The following is a 20,757-nucleotide window of genomic DNA, read 5'->3' on the forward strand; positions in this document are numbered from 1 at the left end:
GCCTGGGGCCTGGAGCCTGGAGCTGGGGCCTGGGGTCTGGGGCTGGAGCCTGGAGCCTGGAGCTGGGGCCTGGGGCCTGGGGCTGGAGCCTGGGGCCTGGGGCCTGGAGCCTGGAGCTGGGGCCTGGGGCCTGGGGCTGGAGCCTGGAGCCTGGAGCCTGGGGCCTAGAGCCTGGGGCCTGGGGCTGGAGCCTGGAGCCTGGAGCCTGGGGCTGGGACTGGGGCCTGGGCCCCCCACATGCAGGTTGTGGAGCCAGGCATCCCAGGAGAGGAGGGCAGACGCAGCCTTGAGCCGCAGGCCAGGGCCCAGAACAAAGCAGAATCCACGCCTGGGTGTCAGGGACCGAGGAGCAGCCAGCCTGGGCTGGAGACCAGTGAGGTGGCCGCCGGGCCTGAGCCCCTGGGCGAGGTGCCACTGGGGTCTAGGTGCCTGGCCCAGGACAGCGGGCGCTGGTGAGGGGACTGTGCTGGGCTGTCTGCATGGCCCTCCCGACCACAGGTCTCTGGGCTGTTGAGTGGAAAAGGTAAGCGAGAAGCTGCCAGTAAAAGTGTCCTATTCTCTGTTTAGAGCAGTCTGTTCACAGATGAAGACAAAGGTATTTACAGTAAAATCACCACCAGCTTTTCTGAGCAGCAGATTGAGGGCAGTGAGTCCCTGACCACAGATGTAACAAGCCAGAAGGAGTCTGGGAAGCTGGGCAGCAAGGAGCAGGAGGAGGGGCGCCCCGCAGGTGAGAGGGGCACCTCAGGGGCAGTTGGGGGGGGGGACACATTATAAGAGCACGCCGAGCACCTGCCGGCCTCCTGGGGGCTCTGACGTGCCCACACGCCAGAGGGCCGGCTTGTATGGTATGTTTTCTAGGGCTTCGATGTCAAACAAGAGTAAATTAGAATATATACATATATACACATGGTTCCGGAGAGGATGGACACTTGTAGTCATTGTGAAGCTAACGGAATTTTTAAAGGGAATCCTAGCCTTGGGCCACCAGGCTGGTCACAGCAGGCTTGCCTTCTTCATGACCCTTGGGGGGTCCTTGTTGGGACAGTTGAGGGGCCCTGTCCCCGGGGTGCAGCAGCCAGGTGGAGGGCAGGGGAGCAGAGGGGGGAAGACCCGGGGCCTCTGCTGACCAGGTCGTGGGGACGCGGGGCCGTCCAGGGCCGCCCCGAGCTCTGCTGGTGCAGGAGTGCATATGGCATGTGCGGACAGTTCACAGAAGAGCCCAGAAATAGGCACCAGCTCTCCGAGCCCCGGGCCCGCGAACTGGAGGAGGAAGAGCATTCCGGTGACTACCGACGGATGCTTCCCATCGCCTCCCTGCCTCCCTGGACGGTTTCACTCAATGCACATCCGGAAGTGGCAGGATTTTTCCTCTTATAGCCTCATAGACACAGAGCCCCAAGCAGTCCTGTTGCGGACACTGCTGTGTGTCACCTCCTTTCATGAGCATACCTCAAGTCACTGCTCCTGTCACCTGTGGGCCTGAGGGCGGGTGGCAGCATCCCCCTGGGACTACGTGTCCCCACACGTGAGTGTCTTCGAGGCACACCCTCTGCGTTCTTGCTGCCTCTCTTCTTCACTAACGTCAAGTTCTTTTTCAACATGTGTGTACCGGCTCAGTCAGACTTGAGCCACCCAGCAGAGCTGCCACCAGCCCGTCTGTGGAAATTAGTTGATTCTAAAATTCTTGTGGAAACCCCAAAGCACCTAAAATATCCAAAACAATTCTGAGAAAGAACAAAGTTGGAAGACTCAGACTACATGATTTCAGGACTCTCTCTGAAGCCACCGTGAGAAGACAGCGTGGTGCTGGCCAAAGGAGGGACACGGGACCCCATGGAACGGAACAGAGTCCAATAACAGACCCGCACACACGTGGCCAATCAGACTTCGCTAGGGTGCACCGCTAATTGCTCAGAGGAAAAAAACAGTCTTTTCAACAAGTGAGACCTTAACAGTTAGATAAACATATGCTGAAAAAGATCACCTCCATCCATTCCTCGTGCTATACACAAAAATTGCTCAAAATAAATTCTAGACCTAAATGTAAGACCTAAAACTATAAGATGACTTAACCAGAACGTAGGAGAAAACCTGTGTAATCACGTGTTGGGCAGAGATGTTTTAGATATGACATGAAAGCGTGACATCATGTTTTTAAAATTATAACCGGATTTGGGGGGCAGCAAAAGTGACTCAGAGAGGGGCTCACAGCAGCACGGGCTGACCCCGGCACCTAGAAAAATGTCAGACACCTAACCTTACAGCTAAGGGAGCTGGCAAAAGAAGAATAAACAAAACTCAAACCCAGAAGGAGGAAGCAAACAATAAAGATTAGGGCAGAAACAAATGTTCTAGAAACTTAGAAAACGGTAGAACAGATCAGTGAAACCAGGAACTGGTTCTTTAAAAAGATGAACAAAATTAAGAAACCAGACTCACCAAAGAGCAGGGGCAGCATGGTGGCGGGGGTGGCGGGGGTGGGCGGGGGACCCAGACAAAGAAAATCATAAGCAAGAGAGGAGAAATAACTAAGAGCACAGAAATATAAATAATTATAACAGAATATTATGTAAACCTACAGCCAAAATATTGGACAACCTAAAAGAAATGGATAAATTACTAGAAACATACCAACTACCAAAACTGAAGCAGGGAAAAATAAAAATTTTGAACATTCCAATTACCAGCAAAGAAATTGAATCAGTAACCAGAAAATACCCAACAGACAGAAGTCCAGGACCAGCTGGCTTCACAGGTGAACTCTACCAAACATATAAGAAGAGTTAATACTTCTTCTTCTCAAAGGATTCCAGAAAACAGAACAGGAAGGAGGCCTCTCAAATTCATTCCATGAGGCCAGCGGTGCCCTGATACCAAAGCCAGATAAAACACCACGGACGAAGAGAACCACCGGCCAATATATCTGAAGAATATGGATGCAAGAATTCTCAATAAAACTCCAGCGAACCAAATCCAACTATACCTTGAAAGAATCCGTCACCACGATCAAATGGGATTTATTCCCAGGTTCCCACAGTGGCACCATGTTCGCGGTCAACATGATCTGCCACAGCAATGAGAGAAAAGCTCCAAACCATATGATCACTTCAGGGGATGTGGGGAAAGCATTTGACAAAGTACAACCTCCATTCATGGTTTAAAACACAAAACTGCTGCAAGGAGCGTCAGAGGGAACATACACTAACCCGATAAAGGCTTTATGCGAAAGTCTCCCGGGGCGCCTGGGGCTCAGTCGGTCAAGCGTCCGTCCGACTCTCGATTTCGGCTCAGGTCATGATCTCAGGGTCCCGGGATCGACCCCCACGTTGGGCTCTGTGCTGGCACAGTGCTTACCCCCGAAGCAGATGAGGACGTGAACATCAAGGTCGCAGCAGCTGACCGCCGTCTCCTCCCCCGCCCAGGTGACAGTTGTGGCTGCTGAGTAGGGTGACAGATCTTCCAAGTTGGAGGAGCCCAGAGCAACCCCGGGCCCAAGAAATGGGGCCCAGTACCCTGTGGCTATGCCAGCCACACGTGGTGTCATGTGTGGGGCCCGGCGGCCGGGCCAGGTGGCCCAGGCAGAGAAGGACTCAGAAGGTGCTGACCTTCGGTTCCCTGTCAAATTTTGTTTGTTTTGAGAGAGAGAGCGAGAGCAGGGGAGGGACAGAGAGAGAAAGAATCCCAAGCAGGCTCCACACTGTCAGCACAGAGCCCAGTGCGGGGCTCCACCCCAGGAACCAAGAGGTCACAACCTGAGCCGAAATCAAGAGCCGACAGCCCCCCGGCGGGCGCCCCAGCTCCTGTCGCGTTGTGTCCTCACAGGCAGAGTCAGTAGAAAGACCTTCTCAGACAGGAGGGATCAGCATCTGCATTCAGGGGCCTCCCGATAAATGGCCTGGGGGCGGGGTGGGGGTCCAGAAGGCCCAGCCACCAGTGGGGGACACGCCAGCAGCCCGCACACAGACAAAGTCACCGGCGATCGGGCTGTGACATCTGAGAGCCGACATTGTAAACTTTCAGCCCTCAGTCCCTCTGCTCCCCTGTCCTCCGGAAGTGCCTCACACCCCCGGCCTCAGCCCAGGTGCCCGCTGTCCGTGTCCAGCCGGGAGGCCCCGCCCCTCCCAGCCCCTCCCTGCCCCTCTGGTGCCACTGGGTGGCTCCTCCTTGCAGGGCAGGGCCAGTGGGGGGGGCAGGGGGCTGCAGCCCTGCCTGGGCATTGTCAGAACCGGCTGCTCAGGACGGTCGGGGGCCCCCCACCAGCCCAGGGCAGCCAGTGATCTAGGACAGAGGGGCCCAGCCCCCGGCACCCGGCTCCCCGCTGGGCCCTGCGGGCTGCCCGACCAGCCCTCTCATCTGGACTCTCTCTTCCAGAATCAGAGGGAGTGACCATGGCCACTGTGATGACTGTCACTCCCAATGAGGAGCAGACGGAGATCTCACTGGGAGAGGTCAGTGAGGCCCGTGGCTCCCAGTACCCCCTCTGCAGCTTCCCCTGCCGCCCCCTCCACTCGGCTGGTCTGGACCCACAGCATCTGCTCAGCTTGCACTGTCTGCCCACCTGTGGCCACCCCCATCCCAAGCGGGGCAGCAGACACCATGTCCCGCGTGCAGGGCAGTGGGTCCTGCTCCGAGAAGACGTGAGCAGGGCCTCCCAGGCTTGAGTGTGGTGGGTGTGTGTGTGTGCGCACGCATGTGTGCGTGCCCACGTGCAAGGGCCCCGGGGCATCGAGAGAGCAAGTCCACACAGAGGCAGGAGCATTCAAGGAGGGGTTCAGCTGCTGGGCAGTCAGTCCTCGAAGGGCAGGGCCACTCCCCCTCACGGAGACGCGGCCGTGGGGAGGGCGTGGGAGGCGCCTTGCTAGAAGTGTGCAGCCTGACTGGGTCTGTGACAACTGTCTTCTTATGCAGGTGACCGAGGGCGAGATTGGTCCCTTCAGCTCCATCAAAGTGCCGGTCATCTTCACGCCCATCATCCCAGGAACCACCCACACCAAGTTCAAGGTCGTGTTTAAGAATAAGCAGTGTCCCACGGTGAGTACCGCCCTGGGCGCCAGGGTCCCTGCCGCTCAGCACTCCCCACGCCTGGACAGCCAGCTGGCGGCACAGATGGCTGGCACCGCAGCGCACACTCGACCATGCACGCGCTCACGAATCCGTGTGCACGCACAGAGCCCTTGTTCTTTTTTGTTTATTCATTTATTTTACTTTTTATTTATCTTTGAGAGATAGAGACAGAGTGTGAACAGGGGAGCGGCAGAGAGAGAGGGAGGCACAGAATCTAAAGCAGGCTTCAGGCTCTGAGCTGTCAGCACAGAGCCCTATGCAGGGCTCGAGCTCACAAACCATGAGATCATGACCTGAGCCGAGTCTGACGCTTAACTGACTGAGCCCCCCAGGCGCCCCTGGAGCCCTTGCTCTTAATCACTAGAAGTGCCTTGCCTAGTTTCCAAGTCGTTAAAATTTTTATTCGTTGCTTTTTATTATTTATTTACTTACACATTTATTAAATTTTTTCAGAGAACGTAATCTGCAAACTTTTTTAAATTTTGTTTTTATTATTTTTTTTTAAATTTTTTATTCATATTTGAGACAGAGTCAGAGAGGGGGCAGAGAGAGAGGGAGACAGAGAGTCCCAAGCAGGCTCTGAGCTGTCAGCACAGAGCCCAATGGGGGCTGGAACCCACGAACCGTGAGATCATGACCTGAACCCAAGTCAGATTTAACCGACAGAGCCCCCCAGGCGCCCCGAATTACTTGTTCGCTGTAACCGACGGCAAGCCTGAGTTTATAGACGTGACGCAGGCACCTGTTTGAGGGCCTCGAGCGGGTTCAGGAGCTGCCTCGGTCCGTCAGTCCCGCCTCTGAGCGCCTTCCCGACGCTCACGGACGCTGCGGCCTGGGCCTGGGCCAGCCGTGTTCCCCGCCGGCTCTGCTCGGGCTCGGGTCGTGTCCCGACACGTCCTTCTCTGTGCGCCGCGGCGTTGCCAGCCCTCTGCTGCCCTCCGCGCCCGGTGAGGGGGCCCAGCGCCCTGGCACAGCCCGAGGGGCAGCAGTTCCGCTTGGTCCCTCTTTATGTTGTTCAAGAGATCATTTGTTTCTCGGGTTCGCTTGTTCTCTCTGGTTTGAGCGTGTCGCTGTTTGTTCCATGTCCCCTTTTATCTGGAAATTCTACTTTCCATCCCACGAGGAGCGCCCCCCATTCCCGTGTGGATCGGGGACCCGCAGAGCAAGATGCTCTCCAGCACGTGCTGAAGGCCAGATCGCGATGCGGCTTTGGACCCTTTTATTTACCTCTTTCCTGGCCCTCGCTCCCGGGTTTTCCTCCGCGGTCCTCAGGTCAGCTAAGATTTCCTCCGACGGCACCCCTGGCCTCGGCAGCTCCTCCCCGCCACCCGCCACCCGCCACCCGCCGCCGGGCAGACGGCTGCCTCCCTCAGGGGTGGCCATTTGACGGGCTCCCATCACCACAGTCCCCTCTCCCCCTTCTCCCTGTTAGGTGTCTCTGCTCTGGAGAAGGAGTCTGCCAGGGCTCAGAGATTTGAGACGGTAATGCCTGCTTACAACAGGAGCCCCAAGGAGCAGGCAGAGCCCCACCACAACACTGCACAGATGCCACCAGCCTCAGCACTGCTCAAAGACATCCGCAGGACCTGGGGTGCCCCACAGTGCCCCACAGAACCCACAGTGACCCCACAGCGATCCTACTGCACCCCACAGTGCCCCACAGTGACCCCACAGTGACCCCACAAGACCCACTATGACCCCACAGTGATCCCACAGTGACCCCACAGTGACCCCACAAGACCCACTATGACCCCACAGTGACCCCACAGTGACCCCCACAGGATTCCACAGGACCCACAGTGACCCCACAGGACCCACAGTGGTCCCACAGGACTTACAGTGACCCCACAGACCCACAGAGACCCCACAGCACCCCCACAGTGACCTCACAGTGACCCCACAGTGATCTCACAGTGACGCCACAGTGACCCCACAGGACCCACAATGATCCCACAGGACCCACAGTGACCCCTCAGTGACCCCCACAGGATTACACAGGACCACAGTGACCCCACGTGGCTCCACAATGACCCTGCAGGATCCACAGTGACCCTACAGTGACCCCCACAGGATCCCACAGGACCTACAGTGACCCTGCAGGACCCACAGTGACCCCACAGTGACCCCACGATGACCCCACAGCAACCTCACAGTGACCCCACAGGACCCACAGTGATCCCACAGTGACCCCCACAGTGACCCCACAGTGACCCCACAGTGACCTCACAGTGATCCCACAGTGACCCCCAAAGTGATCCCACAGTGACCCCACAGTGACCACCACAGGATTCCACAGGACCCACAGTGATCCCACAAGACTTACAGTGACCCCCGCAGACCCACAGTGACCCCACAGCACCCCACAGGCCCAACAGGACCCACAGCACCCCACAGTGACCTCACAGTGACCCCACAGTGATCCCACAGTGACCCCACAGTGATCCCACAGGACCCACAATGATCTCACAGAACCCACAGTGACCCTTCAGTGACCCCCATAGGATTACACAGGACCTCAGTGACTCCACAGTGACCCCACGTGACTCCACAATGACCCTGCAGCGTCCATAGTGACCCCACAGTGATCCTACAATGACTCCCACAGAACCCCACAGTGACCCCGCAGGACCCACACTGCCCCTACAGAGGTGACAGAAGGAACGAAGACTAGAACTTGGTCACCAAAAGCTCTTGGAGAAGCTGGCCCGACAGGGGCTGTGACCTTGGGGTGGCAGTGGCCCTGCTGGGTGAGCTGGGCACAGACACCCTGGCTCTCCTCCCCCGCTCTGACCCCCACCAGCAGGAGCCGGGCGTACACAGTCCCCAGTCCATGAGCCTCCGCGGCTGAGCCCTGCGTCCTGAGCCCCGCCGCCCATCTCTGAGGGGGGCCTCCTCCCTGGAGGTCAGCGGATGCTGCCTGCTGTGCCCGGCGGGGACAGCCCCAGGCTCTCCTTTCCCAGGCCCGTGCCGGGCTCTCTCGCTGAGCCTGGCTGGACTCCCGCACTGACAGGGGCTCCCGTTGCCGGCGGCCCCCATCGCGGGCTCTCTGGAACGTCCCCCGTCCATCCTCCACACCTCTGTCCGTCTGTCTTCCACCTGGCGTGTCCCGTGTCACCTCCGCCTCCTAACCATTGCCCAGCGGCGCAGCCAGGCTCCCGGCCCCTCAGCCCTCCGCGGGGGTGGCCCGTTGCCATAAACCAGCCCGGCCACTTGCTAGGCACTCAGCCGCGCCCCTACCTCGGAGTGACGCTGCGTGCTTCTGCCCGGGGCCCCTGCCGCCCCCCAGCAGCCCCGTCTGCGGGCGCAGGCCGTCTTCATTCCGCACGAGAGACCTGTGGCCTCTGGTCTGCTTGCCCCGTGTTCTAAGTGTCCCAGGTCCTGGGCTCCGTCGCACCGCCCCGTCCTGTGGGCCGGTGCCCCGCCCAGGCTGGGGGTCCTGGAGGAGGCGGGGGTCCTCAGCTCACCGCCGCCGCGGCAGGACAGGACTCCCCTGCCAGGGCCCTGACCAGCCTGAGAGGGGCTGCGGGACCCCCACACACCCCACGCCTCCCAGGACCCAGGACTCAGCTTGGTGGGGGGAGCCCGCCGCCAGAGAGGGCGTGTTTCCGCTCCTCCTGGCCCTCGAGACCCCGCACCCCCTCTCTGCGTCAGGGGTGACAGGTGCATGAGGTGTGCGTCCGCCGTGCGGTACAGTGTTCTGTGAGAAAAGGGTTCAAACGGCTAAAAATGTTGATGATTTTTTTAATTTATAAAGTAATTTTATTTATAAAATATTTTTATTTTAGCTGTTTTTTTAAACAGCTGAAAGTGTTGATAATTACGAAGCTATGTGACGGGAACATGACAACCCTTTATACCCTTCCTTTTTTTAATGTTTATTTGCTTGTTTTTTGAGGGAGCGAGAGAGTGTGCGCGCTGGGGAGGGGCGGAGAGAGAGGGAGGGAGAGAATCCCAAGCGGGCTCCGCGCTGTCAGAGCAGAGCCGACGCGGGGCTTCAACCCACACGCAGGAAATCGAGACCTGAGCCGAAACCGAGTCAGACACTTAAGCGACTGAGCCGCCCAGGTGCCCCACTACTCTGTCCTTTCATGTTTGAAAATGCTGATGACGGGGCGCCTGGATGGCTCAGTCTGTTAGGCATCCAGCTTCGGCTCAGGTCATGATCTCACAGCTCGTCGGTTCCAGCCCCGCGTCGGGCTCTGCGCTGACAGCTCGGAGCCTGGAGCTGCTTCGGATTCCATGTCTCCCTCTCTCTCTGCCCCTCCCCTGCTCATGCTCTGTCTCTCAAAGTAATTTAAAAAAAGAAGATGTTGATAATAAAGAGGATTGTTTAAATTGTACGTTATGAAAATGACCACCAAACTCAAAATGCAGCTGGATTAATTATGAAGCTTCCGGCACTTGTAAGACTTTCTAAAAACCCTAGGCCGGCTGCGTTGGTGCTGTCACTCCCTGTGTTGCTGACGTCACACCTCCAAACTTAGTTGCATTTCAGAGTCATGGGCGTGGCCGTCGACGTGCCCGTGTGGGTGCCGAGGCCCCACGTGGACCTGAAGATCTGCATGTACGACCGGCTGTATCAGGACTCCATCCTTGTCCACACACGGTGAGCCCGGGGGAGCCCGGGACCCCACACGTGCTCTGCCAAGGCCCTCAGCGGGGGGTCATCCTGTTTGGCCAGAGGGGTCTGCGGGGCAGGAGGCCCAGATTTCGGCACAGACACAGAGGGAATCAGACAGGAAGACGGAGGCCAGGCTGCAGCCGGGGCTCGGTCTCTGGACCCGGGGAGGGGGGGGGGCCAGGAAAGGGCTGCTCCCTGGAGTCTGGGTCGGAAGCGCCTGTGCACAGCCGCCCTCACCCCGAGGGGCCCGTGTCTGACCTCCGAACTCCAAGGGCAAGTCTGTGTTGTCCCGAGCCCCTCGGTCCGTGGGGAGCTGCTCCAGCCACAGGGCACGGTCACCCCTCCACAAGCAGGTGCCTGGTCCCTCAGACACAGAGAGAAAAGCGGGAAGCCCAGCCAGGGAAGGAAATGTGGACGGAGCCCTGAGGAACGAAATGTGTTTTGCACAGGCGTCCAGACCGAGCAGTCAATTCTAAAAACTTTTTACTGAAGTACGACTTCGGTGGGGAAAGTAGGCAGATGCCGTGGAGGCACTCAGTGGGCGTCCTTCCCCAGACACGCCTGGGGCCAGCACCTGCTGACACCAGGCCCACCGGGCCTGGCCCGGCCCTGCTTCCAGCGGCAGAAGAGGCTCGTGGGGGTGGGAGTCAGGCAGACTTCCTCTGTGACCGTCCTTCGTGGGGGACTTGCCTGTCTCAGGGGCCTCGAGGGGGGCTCCAGCGGGCTTGTTTGGGAAACAAGGGCTGGCCGGCCTCTGCCATCAGTTTACATCAGGTGCAGGGTGCAGCCACTTTCTGGGGGAGGGCAGGGGAAGAGGAGGGGCAGCACTTGGCCTGTCGGGTAAAGGAAGGCCCCAGCTGCATGTGCAGGGTGTTGGGGGGCGGGGACAGAGTTGGCCAGGTCACTTGGTTTGCCTGAGACTCACAGGAGGCAGGGGTGTGGGGGCCTCATGGTAGAAAGCGGGAAGGTTCCAGATGAGCCCAGATAGGGCCGGGACTCCCGGAGGCACGATCCAGAAGCAGGCACCCCATGGGAGTGTTTGGGGGCGCACGCGGCTTCCCCCGGGGGCTCTGGAGTTGAGGGCAGGGACGAAACCTAGGGGAGCCGCCCTGGGGCCAGAACGGCGGCCTGGTCAGGACCAGGGCAGAGCCCCAGGGGCTGGGGTCCCACCCCCGCCCCCCTCCAGGCCCTGGCACCGGGCACCCGCCCAGCACAGGTCTTCCCGGAAAACGCCCGGGGTGCTGAGAACCGACCGGGGACGCACACCGGGGGCCGCGCTTGGGTCGGGTCCCCTGGGCGGGCGAGCCGCCCCTCGGTGGCCAGGCTGCGACACCCCTCGGCCTGGGCCTCGGGCCGGCCGGCGCGGCACAGCCTCTCCGGCCCGTGTCCCTCCGGGTCCTGCAGGTCGACAGCCGCCCTGCGTCTGAGGTTCGAAGTGTGCAAGGCGCTGAGGGGCCACGTGGAGCTCCTGCCCGAGACCGGCTACATCCAGGCCCGCTCCTCCTTCTCGGTGCAGCTCAAGTTCCTGCCCCGGTGAGGCCGGGGTGAGGCCGGGGCGTCTGCGGCTCTTAGAGCTCCCGCACTTCCTGTCAGCTGTGGCTCCGAGCGCCCGAACCAGCGGCCGCGGCCCGTCCTGTCGGCCTGCAAACCTGAGGAAGTGCTTCGGGCCACATCCCGTCTCTTTCAGACTCTCCCTCCCGGAGGACGCAGGGAAGTATTTCGACCAGGAGAGCAGGGTCCTGGAGGCCCCGATGACGATCTGGGTGGCGGACCAGGTGTGCAGGGGACACTTCCCGGGGCCGCTGGGCACCCTGGGGCACCTAGCGCCTCCCCCAAAAGGCAGGGCCCTGGCGGGTCCCGACGCTGACCAGCAGGTCTCTCCCACCCCAGCCGCCCCACTCCGTGGAGGTGAGGAAGGGAGAGGCCTCCGAGGGCCGTCCCCCCGGCGCCCGAACCCACACGTGCCCCAGTGCATACCCTGAGCTTGCTCGCGGACACACACATGCACACATGCATGCTCACAGTGCGCGGCTGTGTGTGCACGTGCACTCCTTCCCTCCCGCCCCCGCCCCGTGAGCTCCCCCCGCTTCTTTGGCACCCGCTTTCGCGTCCGCAGGGAAGCGGCCTTGTACAGAGTCCCCTGTCTGAGAAAGGGCACACCAGCGGCTGCCCAGTGGACGCAGTGTTTGTGCCTCCCTCATTGGCCGAGACATTGGCAGAGACAGGCTGCGAGTGACCAGTACACACTCGCCCTTTGCACTTCAGACCAAGCCGGTGGGGTTCACGGTGCACGCGGTGGTCACCACCTCGGACCTGGCGCTCAGCCCCACGGCGCTGGACTTCGGCCACTGCACCATCCATGAGGCCGTCAGAGCCCACGTCAGCCTCCACAACCTGTCCCTCCTGCCCCAGGGCTTCGGGTTCGTCGGGCTCCCCAAGGTGCCTGGCGCGGGCAGGGAGTGGCATGGGGCGCGGGGACAGGCCGGGGCCCGGGCACCCGGCACCAGGAGGCCTCACCCCTCCCCAGGCCCCACGCCCACCCACGCACCTCAGCCTGGGGCCTCCCCCTGCCTGTCCCTCTCCTCATCCCGGGCCCTCCCCACTACCTCACCTCACCTCACCACTCTCTGTGCCAGCCTCTCCCTCCCCGCCCGGCTGCTGCCCTGCCAGGACAGACTCCCTGCCCTCCCTCCCTCCCTCCCAGAGCTCCTGCCTGCCTGGCGCTGCAGGGCACGGGGATGCGGTCACGCCCGGCCACCCCCCCCACCTGCTGCCACTTCCGTGCACGCGGACACACGCATGCACACAACCACCATGCTCACAGGGGTGCGCTCAGGTACACGCACACATACATCGCATGCACATAGATAAGCTCGCATATACACGTGCTCACGCTGTGGTCACAGACACGCTCACAGGCATGCCACACTCACATACACACACACCCACATACTGGTCTACAGTCGCTCATCCACACACAAACTCGCTTACACGCGCCCAGACACTCACATGCTCTCGGACACACACACTCGTGCACACACCCATGCGCTCACACCCCTGCCACACGTGTCCACGCAGCCCGCAATGGGCCCCAGATCAGTGTTCTCACTTTGGCCTCAACGGTTTTCCATCGGCCAGTTTGTGGACATCCAGCCCAACGACGGGTTCGGGACGATCCTGCCGCTGGAGACGCTGCAGCTGGACGTGCTCTTCCGGCCCGACTCGGCCAAGGACTACCGCTTCGAGCTCACCTGCAAGTCAGAGATCAACCGGTGAGGCCGGCGGGCGGGGCGCGGGGGCGGGGCGGGGCGCGGGGGCGGGGCGACGGACACCAGGCCAGGCTCCTGGGACCCGGAGCCTTGCACGCTAGGCCAGCTCGCCCCCGTGTGTGTGTGCGTACGTGTGCGTGAGAGTGCGAGCGTGGGCGGCGCCCGTGTGGACACGTGTGTATGTGTGAGTGCGTCTGAACGTGCACGTATTACCGCGTGTGTGGAGGCGTGCGTGTGCATGTGCAGGTGAGCGTGAGTGTATCTGGTGTGCAGATCGCCTCTCTCTACTCAGAGGACCGGACATGAGCCCCACTCGTTCTCACACGTGTGTGATGGGGACAGTCCCTGGGTGGCCCTGATGGGACAGAGGAGGTGGGAGAGAGAGAGAGATCAACCGGGATGCAGGGGGGAGGTCCGGGGTGAGGGGCCGGTTCCTGCTGCTGCCTGAGACAGTCCCCAGTGAGGAAGGTCCAAGCTGTCCTGTGAGGGGTCCAGCGGCCCCCCCCCCCCACTGAGCCGCACTGCCACCCTCCTGCCCTCCTCTCTCCCTCGCCCTCTGCTCCCCCTCACCGCCGCGTTCCAGCCTGTCTGGTCCTGCCTGGGGGCCTGGGCGGCCCTGGGCTGGGCCGAGGCCTCTCCTGGCCCCGGGCGTGTGGCCACGGGCAGGAGCAGTGGCCTCCTGGGACCTGACAGGCTTGCGGGTGAGCAGCGGTGAGTCCGTGGGTGGGAAGAGTTCAGGGGGCGAAGTGCAGAGTTAGAGCCCACAGAGAAAATCAAGGTCCCTGAGTGCCCACCGGCCGCGCCCTCCGTCCGGAGCCTGGGAGAACCCACTGCTCCCCGGTCCTGAGATGGCGGCGTCTCCGGTTTGGTGATGCTGCCCCTGACGGGCAGGAAGCTTCTGGTTCTTTCTTTGAAACAAAATGCAGGAGGGTCTCCGTGAGTCGCCAAAGGAGGACTCTTCAAAATGCGCTGGGGGACGCGTGGGTGTGGTGTGGGCGTGGAAGGGGCGGGTCCGAGGAATGAGTGACTGGAGAGCAAAGCCCCCCTCGGCCCGCTCCCCCCAGGGAGCCCCCGCCCCCACCCCTGCCCCGGGGGAGCGGGGGGGAGGGGGGCGGTGCCGTCCACAGTCCCAAAATGACGGCAAGAAAATCACACCTCGCGTGTGTGATGAGTCGTGGGCTTCGTACCTGTTTTCTCAATCACATACTAACAGTAACCTCAGTATCTCTCCACCCACAAGGATTTGTTTTAACATTTCGAGCCTGTGGTCACACGACATAAAAAAATAAAAAATACATTTCAATATTTCAACGTATGAGTAACGTGACCGTCCAGAGCAGTAAGGCCGGGTAAGCAGCCGCTAAGGCATTAAGATACGAGGAATGAGGGTGAAAGGAGAACACAGCAGATTCAGGGCCTGAAGGCGCTGAGCGGAGACATTCCAGCAGCTCAAGTGACAAATACCTGGGTTTTTTCTTGATACGTTATTTTATTCAAATACCAGTCTGATCACACATGGTCTGAGAGCCCCTGGAGCACACACCCACACCATGGAGGTGTGTGGACGATCTTGTCCAGGCTAGAAAGAGCCTTGGCGGGTGGGGGGGGTGCCTGGGACGCTCAGTCAGTGGAGCGTCCGACTTCAGCTCAGGTCATGATCTCACAATTCATGGGTTCAAGTCCCGCATCGGGCTCTGTGTTGATGGCTCAGAGTCCGGAGCTGCTTCGGATTCGGTGTGTCCCCCTCTCTCTCTACTCCTTTCTGCTCATGATATGCCTCTGTCTCTTAAAAATATATAAATATTAAAAATTTTTTTTAAAAAGATACTATTCTAAATAAAAAGAGAGAGCCACAGGGGTCTCTGCAGGGGTGGGAGGAGCCAGAGCACCCTGGCATAGTGCCACAGTGAGGCCAGGCGAGGCTCCCAGGAGGTCACAGAGCGCTCCCAGCGAGGGGCCACCCGGGGCCGCCGTGCAGGACGGGAGCCTGGTGTCTTGTGTCTGTTCCTTTTCTTTCATGGGCAATGACAGAAATGAACTCACCAGGGTTTATAGATTCCTGTGCTCATATTAAAGAACAATTTATCGGTTTTATTAATTTTTTAATGCTTTTTTATTTTTGAGAGAGAGAACAAGCAGGGGAGGGGCAGAGAGAGAGGGAGACACAGAATCCTAAGTCTCTGAGTTGTCAGCACAGAGCCTGTCTAAACTCACGAACCATGAGACCATGACCTGAGCCACCCAGACACCCCTATCAACTTGATTTCTTAAGTGTCAGTCAGTGTTTAACAAAAATGAGCCAGAAATTCCCTCCTCGGCAAACTGGGATAAATTTTTAACTGTCCACTTTAAATGTCCTCAGAGGTCTGTGGTATTTTCAAGATAGTAAAATTTATTAATGAGATAGTGAGCAAAACCTGGGGACACCTGCCAGCCACCATCTCCGTTGGAAGCCACCTCCCACAGCACACGGGTCCCCAGGGCTGGCGTCTCCTCTGAGCCGCCCACACCTACCATTCCAGGTGCTTCAAGCTGGCCTGCCGAGCCGTGGGCGTCCGCCCACCCCTGGAGCTGTCCCACTACCAGGTCAAATTCGCAGCCACTTCCCTGTACGACACGTCGGTGGCCACCCTGTACGTCGTCAACTCTCACGTGAGCATGAACTCGCTGACGCACTCCGTGCCCCGAATCGGCTCCCAGGACGCCTCTCCCGTGGGGCCCACCTCCTTCGAGTTCCTGCCGCCCCCGGACTCACCCATCACCATCTCGCCCTTGGTGGGGACCGTGCTGCCAGGAAAGGCAGGTGTGGGCCCCCCCGGGAAGGCTGGGCGGGATGGGGGGAGGCCCAGCCCAAGCCCCAGAGGCAGGGGCACCCACGGGCAGCTGACCCCACAAGCACCCGCCTGGGGGCTCCAGCGGTTTGCACTGAGGGCGCACAGACCCCTGGATCTCCCAGCAGCTGGGCACAGAGGGCCTGGTCACCAGAAAGGCAGGGTGTCAGCCCACCCCCCTGGGGAAGGGCTCCCCGCCTCTTCTCTGCCTGCCAGAGCTCGGGGGCCTGGACACAGTGGCTCCTCTCAGCTGGACCCAGGGCCCCCCGTCCCCCATCCCCCACCCTGCCGTCTGGAGCTCAGGGAGGCTGCCACAAGGGCCGAGGGAGGAGGGCCGTGTGAAGGTGCCGGGGCACCTGGACCCGCACGGTTTCAATCAGTGCCGTTATCTAAAGTGCATTCTAGGGGCGCCTGGGGGGCTCAGTCGGTCAAGCATCTGGCTTCAGCTCAGGTCACAATCTCAGGGTTCGTGGGTTCGAGCCCCACATCAGGCTCTGTGCTGACAGCTAGCTCAGAGCCTGGAGCGTGCTTCAGGTTCTGTATCTCCCCCTCTCTCTGACCCTTCCCTGCTCACGCTGTCTCTGTCTGTCTCTCAAAAATAAAAAAAAACATTTTAAAAAAATAAATAAATAAAAAGTAAAAATAAAGTGCACTTCTATAAATTTAGCCAGTACTGCTGAAGTATGGGTCCCCATAAAGGATGTTGCAGTGGCTTCTGTGCTCCCTCCCTCGCCCCACCCCACCCCTGCCACCTCCTCTACCTCAAGGCGTGAGCACCTCCTCTGTCCTGAGCACGGGGACACCCGGGATGAGCCTGTGGGGGACACCCGTGGGGCCCGGGCCCCCCTGCAGCCACCCCAGCCACAGGAACAGGTTAGGGCGGGGAACTGAACAGTCTCCTTTCTCCCTCGGCCCCAGAGCTGTGGGCGGAGTCTCTGCCTGGGGCCCCAACCCTGCATGGTAAGAACGGACTCGGTCAGGCTCTGGGGCCAGTCGGGGTGGGTGGGGGCACCTTCCTGCAAAGGCCCTCCCAGAGCTGAGACCCCACAGCAGGGCTGGAGGCGTCCTGCCAGGAGGGTCAGCGTGGCCAAGGGCACCCAGGGAAGGGGCACTGCGGAGCTGAGGAGGGCAGGGCACCAGCTCCGCCCTCTGGGCTCCTTTCTCTGCAGAGGTGCCTGGTCCAGGTGGCCTTCCGGCCTGTGCTCCCCACCAAGCTGATCCTCCAGGAAGCCTTCCAGGCCCTGACCAAAGAAGCAGAGGCCAAATCGGTACGTGGGGACGTGGAGAGGAAGGGTGTGGGGGCACAGGCTGGGGGCTGAGGCTTCCTGCAAAAGGCTTTCAGAGGACCGCCACCACCCTAACTTGGCTACTGGGGCCCAAGCCAGCCTGCTGGGAGCACTGCCGGGAGCACTGCCAGGCTCTCTGGAGCGTCGTGTGTGCCGGCCTGCCTCAACAGCTTAAAACTTGGTTGGCAAGGGTGCCGGGAAAGGGGGATCCCACAGAGCCACACAGAGCTGTGCAGCCGGGCCTAGAGTGGTGTCCGCTGGCTGCTGCCCTGGTGGTGCAGAGGGACACAAAGCACACCGCCCGGTCTCCTGCCGTCTAGAGCCGGTCCGGCACATGCGGCAGGAAGGGGTCCTTGCCTTCCCGGCCGCGAGCCGTGGGGGGAAGGCACCAGGAAGGAGGACTCCCGATCCTGGGCCACTCTTTGCCCCTCTCTTGCCTCAGTTTCCCTGTTGGTGAGGGCAGACACGAGTTGGTGCACGGGCCCATGGGGTCTCTGCACTGGGAGCCTTGTGTCTCCTCTGGACACTCCCCCGTCTCTGCTGCACCTGCAGTCTTCCTGATGGGGCCGCTTGGTGTTTGGGTCCCCGTCCCCTCCAAACTCATGCCCCTGGGGCTCCTGCAGGGGTCAGTCCACCCGGGGCCACTCGCAGTGCCTGCTGGGCTGACAGGGCCGGCACCCACCCCACAGCCCCACAGGAGCACGGGCACCCAGAGGAAGGACCTGGCGAGACAGTCCTCCATGCTGCAGCTGCAGAGCCAGGACCACCCGCCCCTGGCCTCCACCGCCCAGGAGGCCGAGCTGCAGAGGCTGGACCTCAAGCCCAGGTAGGCCCCAGAGAAGGCCACGCCTCCCTCCGGGCCCATCTGATGGACCCCCTCCCGCCACGGTGACTGTCCCTGCAGAGTGCCTGGAGCAGAGCTGTTTAGAGACCGCAAGTCCAGGGCTGGGCCGGCTTCAGACACAGTTGAATCGAGGCCCCTCGAGCTCTGGCTTCCTCAGTGTCTGCCCACTCCCTTCCCCTGGGCCTGGCGTCCTGTGCACGGCCTCACACCGCGGGCCGGGGGCAACTCTGCTGTCCTCGAGTCCTATCTCCCGGCTCAGCAACCTCAGCCTCCCCAGGTGCCCAGTGAGGCAGGAGAGCTCTGATGCGCTCCAGTCGCTTGCCCACCCTGGACCCTTGCCTGAGGCCCCAGGAACACGGCCCTCTGGTTAGGTGCCTGATCAGGACCCTGGGGGAGGGGGAGGGCCCCCAGGAACCAGGGAAAGGTGGGAAAGCCAGCTGATCAGACAGACCTGGGACAGCCACAGCCCAGCAGAGCCCTCAGGCAGCCTGGGGCCCTGGAGAGGGGGGCAGGCCCCCTGGGGCTCCTGGGGGCTCTGTGGGTATAGGGGCATGAGCGCATGCTGCTGCTTAATTCCAGCTCCGATGAGTACCAGGCTGCCCAGGCCACCCTGGCCAGATCTTTCCCGGGGAGCTTTGACAAGTTTGTGGTTCCCTGTGTCGTGGCCAGTGGTGACACTGCAGACAGGAAGGGGATGGAGCCCCTGAGTTTCAGGTGCAGTGCTCTGTGGGGGGAGGGCGCGTCTTCCCTAAAGTTGCTGTCCCTCACTGCTTCGAACAAGTTCTGGGGGCCTGGAGGGAAGGGCACGGGGGGCTGGAGTGGGCAGGCAAGGGTGGGCGGGGAGCACAGTGCCACCAGCTCGCCCTGCCGCCCCCAGCCCCCACAACACCCTGCACTTGGAGCTGTGGTGTCCGGCCGTGGCGCCGTCTCTGGTCGTGGCCTCCAACAAAGGCAAAACCATCTTCAACTTCGGTGCCGTCGCTGTAGGTGAGCCCCAGCTGGGCCCAGCCCCCCACGCACAGCCCCACCCAGGCGCCCAGGCCTGGGTTCCCACACCCCACCCCTGGGCGCAGGGCTATGACCTGACTCCACCATCCCATTTCAGGACATTGCGGCATAAAGAAGGTCTCCATCCAGAACATCTCCCCCGAGGATCTGACCGTATCCTTGTCCACACCCAGCCCAGGCAGCTTGCGGGACCCAGGCAGCGCGTGGGGGTGGGGAGGGAGCAGCTGGCGGGGGTGGGGTGGGAAGGTGGGGGGCTGCAGCCCTGCTCTCGCCCCCTCTCCTTGACATGGGCCCGCAGGTGGAGTTCTCTGTGCTGAACCCCAATGGCTCCTTCATCCTGCTGAACCCCATCAGCAAGCTCCTGGCGGGCGAGACCCAGGTCCTGACACTGTCCTTCTCCCCCCGGGAGAGCATCCCGGTGAGTCCCAGGCCCACGCTGGGGTCCCCAGAGGCAGCGGGTGCCCCTCGGCCCTCACCTCCGGCCGGCCAGCAGGAGGAGGCTGGGGGGCTCAGAGCACTCAGCTCCAGCCTGCCCTGGCCCAGCTGCTCCCAGACGGAGCCCCAGCACGTGCCTCTGACAAATGTCAGCTCCGTGCTAATGGACGTGGTCTCTGTAGGCCCAAGAAACACTGGACATCATCACCAAGAGAGGCACACTCTCTCTGACCCTCATGGGCACCGGCGTGGCATCCGTGGTCACGTGCTCCGTTGAAGGCAACATTCTCGACATGGGTTATGTGATTGCCAGAGAGTCTGTGTCCTCGAGCTTCAAGGTGAAGTGCATCACAGGGGACCTGGTGCCTGCCCTGGTCTCCTAGAAGGGGACTCCACCCAGGGAGGGGTCCGACCCGCCTGGGTAGGGGAGCTAGTAGAGGAGCAGGTCACTCCCCCCACGCCCCCGCCACCAGCAGCTGCCAACTCCGCTGCCCAGCCCAGCAGGGGGAAGGCTGAGAGCGCCCCTCCCTCCACCCCTCACCTGCTCTGCCTCTTAGGGCTCCCTGTCTTCCTGCCGCCGTTGCAGGAGCCATCCCGTCTGGGATGAGGAGGAGCAGGAGCTCAGCGTGGGCACTGCTGTGGGGGTGGGGGGGGGGTTACCGACTTTCCTGGCCAGATCACACTGCCCTGTGGCCTCCCACCCCCTTGGAGAGGGCAGGCCTGGCTCCTCATGTTTTTCCAGTGTCTGAGGGACTCCCCAGGCTTGGGATCAAGCAGCTGACAGGACACCTGGCACCTCCACGGCCTGAGGTCGTGACCTGGCGCTGAGTCCAGGGCAGGGATTCCCTGAAGTGTTTTGTTGAGGAGGGGGCACTCTCAGAGACCTGGCGAGGAGCTAGCTCAGCCGAAGGCCAGCCTGAGCCTGGCAGAGGAGGGAGCCATGGAGCCCAGGGCGCACCACCCCGGGTTTCCCTCCCTATGACACGTGGATGGGGCGGGGTGCACCAGCCTGGAAAGGGGGTTACCGTGAGGCTGGACGAGATGAACCAACAGCCCAGTAAAGTGCCGGGAGCAAGGCGACAATGGTTGGACAGCAGGACAGCCCGCAGGGCGGGACCCCCAGCGAGGCGAGCTGAGACCCCCTTTGCAGCGGCCCGCGCGTGGGCGGCTGACGCCAGCGTGTTGAAGGTGCCTGTCCGACAGCTGCAGAACGGCTCGGCGCTGCCCATCAGGTTCTCCATGCGCCTGGACAGCCTCTCCAGCACGAGGAGCCAAAGCCAGCAGCGGCTGCCCAAGTTCCTCACCTCTGCCGCCCAGAGGACTGAAGTCGTGGGTGAGCTGGCGGCGGCGGCGCGGGGCGGGGCAGCTGCTGGGAGGGGCGCACGAGCGCCGGGGG

At 61.3% G+C, this 20,757-nt stretch overlaps 1 protein-coding gene across 1 annotated transcript in view; it reads left to right on the plus strand.

Annotated features, from left to right (window-relative positions):
* Positions 1 to 20,757, plus strand: part of CFAP74 (cilia and flagella associated protein 74) — a 59,251-nt gene that overhangs the window by 36,650 nt on the left and 1,844 nt on the right. The window contains 18 exon segments of the mRNA XM_029945946.1: positions 244 to 408; positions 499 to 730; positions 4,375 to 4,451; positions 4,912 to 5,034; positions 9,552 to 9,673; positions 11,093 to 11,221; positions 11,376 to 11,463; positions 11,954 to 12,127; positions 12,827 to 12,960; positions 15,480 to 15,756; positions 16,958 to 17,056; positions 17,764 to 17,900; positions 18,498 to 18,632; positions 18,796 to 18,905; positions 19,024 to 19,079; positions 19,225 to 19,344; positions 19,544 to 19,699; positions 20,565 to 20,755. Coding sequence (XP_029801806.1) covers positions 244 to 408; positions 499 to 730; positions 4,375 to 4,451; positions 4,912 to 5,034; positions 9,552 to 9,673; positions 11,093 to 11,221; positions 11,376 to 11,463; positions 11,954 to 12,127; positions 12,827 to 12,960; positions 15,480 to 15,756; positions 16,958 to 17,056; positions 17,764 to 17,900; positions 18,498 to 18,632; positions 18,796 to 18,905; positions 19,024 to 19,079; positions 19,225 to 19,344; positions 19,544 to 19,699; positions 20,565 to 20,755 — 2,525 coding nt within the window.

The sequence above is a fragment of the Suricata suricatta genome, chromosome 8 (assembly GCF_006229205.1).
Source record: "Suricata suricatta isolate VVHF042 chromosome 8, meerkat_22Aug2017_6uvM2_HiC, whole genome shotgun sequence".
NCBI classification, from domain to species: domain Eukaryota; kingdom Metazoa; phylum Chordata; class Mammalia; order Carnivora; family Herpestidae; genus Suricata; species Suricata suricatta.